Source organism: Pteropus alecto, unplaced genomic scaffold (assembly GCF_000325575.1).
Source record: "Pteropus alecto unplaced genomic scaffold, ASM32557v1 scaffold80, whole genome shotgun sequence".
Lineage (NCBI taxonomy): Eukaryota > Metazoa > Chordata > Mammalia > Chiroptera > Pteropodidae > Pteropus > Pteropus alecto.
The window spans coordinates 25,220-30,475 of NW_006430460.1; the positions used below are offsets into that span (position 1 = coordinate 25,220).

At 40.4% G+C, this 5,256-nt stretch overlaps 1 protein-coding gene across 3 annotated transcripts in view; it reads right to left on the reverse strand.

Annotated features, from left to right (window-relative positions):
• Positions 1–321: 321 nt before the first annotated feature.
• The window catches only part of FRY (FRY microtubule binding protein), a 261,839-nt gene continuing 256,904 nt past the window's right edge, over positions 322–5,256 (reverse strand). For 2 of the 3 annotated variants that reach the window (XM_025046870.1, XM_025046863.1), the window contains exon 61: positions 322–1,743. In XM_025046870.1, coding sequence (XP_024902638.1) covers positions 1,485–1,743 — 259 coding nt within the window. In that variant the 3' untranslated portion in view covers positions 322–1,484. The remainder of the gene's footprint in view (positions 1,744–5,256) is intronic. The other variant, XM_006904798.3, reaches the window with a different exon arrangement.

The window sequence follows — 5,256 nt, forward strand, 5'->3', positions numbered from 1 at the left end:
CTATTTTGAAATTTTAAGGATGACAACCTAATGACAGGCCGGGGACAGTCGGAGCTCTTCTGATTTCTCTGGTTGATTGCAGAGAGAGCTGGTTGATGGTCACAGTCTTTGTTTGGTGTCCATTTCCAAGTGGAAGTTGTCGAGAACTCCTGCTGTATAGGGCCACTGTGCTGCCACAAAACCCCAGTGGTGCCGTTCATGGGACAACTACAAATGGTGCCCCTGGGGCCGTCGCTGTGGCAACCCACATCCCAAATGGTAAATTCTTCTTAACCAGAAATAAAGGCAATGCTCAATAAGTATTTTTTTTTTTTTTTTTTTTAGTCTAAAGGAAGTTCTGAACAGGACATCAACCAAGATTACATCACGAAAACTTTAAATGTATTTACAGAGTGAATAAGTTACGTAGATCAACTTTGAGTATGTTCTGATGTGCAGCAGGTTTACATGCACACACGGCTAACACTTGACCGCATTGAGTTTAAGGAAAAACTTAAGAATGGCCCTTTCCATAAATATTACAAAGAAAGTATGACATTTCTTAAAGTGACAACTCATATTTTACCTTTATGATTCTACTTCTGGCTGTCCAAATGGATATTAAAATATGCATGCGTGACAGGTGAAAAGACTTGGAATTTATAATATGGGTGTATTTAACTCTTTTTCTACAAAATGGCAAAGTTGGTTAAAATTAACACTCATCCTTTTGTAGTATAAATATGCTCATAAAAGCAACCTTCTAGTAAAAAGCAGCCAAGATCCTTTAAAAAGGATCTATCTGGACCAGTTTGGTGCCAAGGTCCTGATCACAGACTCCTGCAGAGAGGCCCGGGGCTCTAAGAGACAGTAGCCTAGCAACGGGAAGCGGATGCGTCACAGCATCTCCCTTAGGTGCAGTGATTGCGTTCAAATTACAGTGTACGTGGACTCGTCTGTTTACAGCCCCTTCCACATGTACAGGCTGTCAGCTTTTGACCGTCTTTCCTTTTTCAATGGCCAGCTTCATTCTGCCTGTCCTTCCTCAGCCCAGCAAATTAAAAAAAAAGGGGGGGGGGAAGGAAAATAAAGGGAAAGAATGTACAAGTTTTATAATATAAAATTTTCTTAGTAAAGAAAACATTGCACTTTTGCCAATCGAAAGTTGTTTCTAGAAAGGAAGGTATTGTTCAATGTTGTCGGCTTTGGTTTGCAATGAAGTCACTGCTTCAGTAGTGAGTCGCGTCTGCTCCGTGAATTGATAACACGTTTGTGTCACACAGCGTGACGGGTGGCGTCCGGCCCGGGAGGCTTTGTGCTGCCTTGGTTCCGACAGGACCGCTACGCATTGGAAGTGCCGTCATCTTCTTTAGAAAAAGTCCAACAGGTACCAAGAGTGAGGACAGTCTGGCTGAGCCTTCCGAAGGCTGAGAAGACACTGAATGAGGTGGCCCCAGCGCGGCAGCACCCCCAGCTCGGGGCCCGCGGGGGACGGGGAGCTTCTGTCAGAGGCTCGTGCCTGACACGCTGGAGTCTGGGAGGAAGGCAGTGAGGACCCGGTAGCTCCGCGCCCTGCGGACCATGTCCCGGATCTCCACGTTCAGCTCCATCAGCCTGGTGCAGATTTCGGTCAGGCTCTGGTTGGACCCCACCAATGCGTAAGTGCCCGTCTGGCCCAGGGTCTGGTGGCGGAAATAAATGTTCAGTAGTGTCTGGACCTCGTCATCAGAACTGCTTCCAAAGATGTCATTGGGCCACAGACTTCTGCAGTCAAGAGAAAAGAGCACAGATTACAGGCACTGCTGGTCACAGAGGAGCAGTTATGAGTCTGTCCCCGTAAGAATATTTTGTTTTTAAAAAACAGCTTCATTGATGTAAAATTCGCACACTATACAATTCACCAATCTAAAGCATACAGTTCAGTGCCTTTAGTGTATTCGGAGTTCTGCAGACGTCACCATAATTTTATAATAAATACCAATGGCTCTGATAAAAACATCTTAAGTATAAAAATATCAGCATGGAATCTGATAATCTTAAATGTTTACTTGCTATGCCGTTATGGTTCCAATGAATACGTGAATGTATTATAAAAATGTAAGGGGAAAAACCAAGAAAGGATACATTCAAATAGCAGTTTGCAAATTATGTCGAGGCATATTGCTTTGAAAAAAATTTAAAGATTTTTTTTTCACCATTACCCTACCCCCTTCGGCAACCATCAGGTGGATTTTCTTTATTAACGTATAGTTGGCGTATAGTATTAGGCATAAAACATAGTGGTTTGACATTTATATATCTTACTAGGTGCTCACCACACTATCGCACTATTATTGACTATTCCCCTTTGCCTTTCCACCCGCCCCTCCCCTCTGGCAACCATCAGTTTGTTCTTTGTTTCTAGGAGTCTTTGTTTTATTCATTTGTTTTGATTTTTTGAAAATATTCCACACATAAGTGACATCATGTGGCATTTGTCTTTCTCTGACTTGTTTCACTTACCATAATACCCTCCAGGTTCACCCATGTTGTCACAAATGGTGAAATTTCATTTTTTATTGCTGAATAATATTCCATCGTGTACATATACCACATACTCTTTATCCATTCATCTATCAGTGGACGCCTAGGTTGCTTCCATTTCTTGGTTATTGTAAAGAATGCTGCAGTGAACTCGGGGGTGCATGTACTTTTTCGAATTACTGTTGTTTTCTTTGAATAAATACCCCTAAGAATTGCTGGGTCCTATGGAGTTCGAATTTTAATTTTTCGAGGAACCTGTACATTGTTTCCACAGTGGCAGCCACAGTGTGCAGTCCTGCACGCACACTGCACAAGGATTCCCTTTCTGCACGTCCTCGCCAACGCACACCTGTTGACTTTTTGATAAGAGCCATTCCGACTGGTGTGAGGTGATGTCTCATTGTGGCTTTAATATGCATTTCTCTGATGATTGGTGATGCTGAGCATCTTGTCACATGTCTGTTGGCCATGTGTATGTACGTCTTCTTAAGTGCAATGTCTCTTCATGTCCTCTGTCCATTTTTTGATCAGATTTTTTTTGTTGTTGTTATTGAAGTATATGAGTTCCTTATACACTTTGGGTATCAACCCCTTACCAGGTATATCATTTGTGAATATAATCTCCAATTCAGTATGTTGTTTTTTGTTGTTGTTGATGGTTTGCTTTGCTGTGCAGAAACTTTTTAGTTTGATGAAGTCTCATTTGTTTGTTTTTGCTTTTGTCTTCCTTGCTTGAGGGGACATACCCCAAAAGATATTACTAAGACTGATGTCAAGTAGTTTACTACCTATGTTTCCTTCTAGGAGTTTCATGGTTTCTAGGCTTACATTTAGTCTTTAAACCATTTTGAGTTTATTTTTGTATATGGTGTAAGAGTGTCCAGTTTTCCCACCTGCACTTACTGAAGAAACTGTCATTTCAGAATTGTATAGTCTAGCCTCCTAAGTCATAGATTAACTGACCATGTAAGCAAGGGTATATTTCTGGGCTCTTCCATTTTGTTCCATTGATCTATGTGTCTGTGTTTGTGCTAGTACCATACTGTTTTGGTTCATATTGCTTTGTATTATAATTTGAAATCAGGGAGTGTGATCCCTTAAACTTTGTATTTTCTTGAGATTGCTTTGGCTCTTCGGGGTCTTTTGTGAGTCCATATAAATTTTAAGATGACTTGTTCTGAGAAGAGTGGCATTGGTATTTTGAGGAGCACTGCTTTGAATGTGTAGATTGTTTTGGATAGTATGGTCATTTTAAAGATATTCTTCCAATCTATGAGCAGGTATATCTTTGCATTTATTTGTGTCCTCTTCAGTTTCTTCAGTGTTTTACAGTTTCATGAGTACAGTTTTTTCACCTCCTTGGTTAAATTTATCCCTAGTTATTTTATTCTTTTTTATACAATTGCAAATGGGATTGTTTTCTTAATTTCTCCTTCTGATCATTCATTATTAATGAAAAGGACTGTGCCAGATTTCTGTGTATTTATCTATCCTATTATGTTGTTGCATTTATTCTATTGACTTTTTGGTGGATTTTTCGGAGGGCTTTTTTTTTTTTTTTATATAGTACGTCTCCTGCTAATAGGTACCATTTGACTTTTTCCTTTCCAATCTGGATGCCTTTTCTTTTTATTGTCTCGTTGCTGTGGCTGGGATGTCCAATGCTTAACTGATTAACAGTGGTAAGAGTAAGCATCCTTGTCTTGCTCCTGATCCTGGAGGAAAAGCTTTCGGCTTTTTACCATTAACTATGAAGTTAGCTCTGGGCTTGTCATATCTAGACTTTCTCATCTTGAGGTAAGTTCCTTCTATACCCAGCTTGTTGAGAGTTTTGCCACAAATGGATGTTGAATTATTCCGCATCTGTTGAGATTTTCATATGATTTTTATCCTTGGATTTGTTGATGTGATCCATCATGTTAATTGATATGTGGATATTGAACCACCCTTCCATCCCCGGTGTAAGTCCTACTTGGGCATGGTGCATAATCTTCTTTAATGTATTTTTGGATTCGGTTTGCTCATGTTTTGTTGAGAACGTTTGCATCTGTTCATCAGGGATATTGGCCTGCGACTCTCTGTGGTGTCTTTGTTGGATCTGGTGTCAGGCTAATGCTGGCCTCGTAGAAAGAGTTTGGAGGCATTCTTCCCCTTCAGTTGTTTGGAATGCTTCAAGGACATTTGGTAGGTTCACCTGTGAAGCCCTCCGGCCCTGGGCTTCTGTCTGTTGGGAGTTTTCTGACGACAGCTTCAACGTCACTGCTGGTAATAGGTCTGTTCAGATTCCCTGTTCCTTCCTGGTTTACTCTTGGAAGACTGTTCTGTTTCTAGAAATGTATCCACTTCCTCTAGATTCCTTAGCATGTAATTGTTCACAGTTAATGGCACTCTGTATTCTGCGGTGTCGGTTGTCATCTCTCCTCCATTCTGATTTTATTGATTTAGGCCCCCTCTCTTTTTAAGTCTGGCTAGATATCTGTCCATTTTATTTGTCTTTTCAAAGCATTAGCTCTAGTTTTATTGACCTTTGCTACTTTTTTTTCTCTGTTTTGTTTGAGTATTTCCTTCCTGTTATTTCGAACTCTCTGTGCTTCCTGGACCAGAATGTCTGTTCCTTCTACAGGTTAGAAAAGTTTTCAGCCATTATTTCTTAAAGTTTCTGTTCATTTCTTTTCTGGAATCCCTATAATGTGATATCTGTGACTTGATTTTGGCTCAGATGTCCCTTAAACTGTTCTCATTAAAAAAAATCTT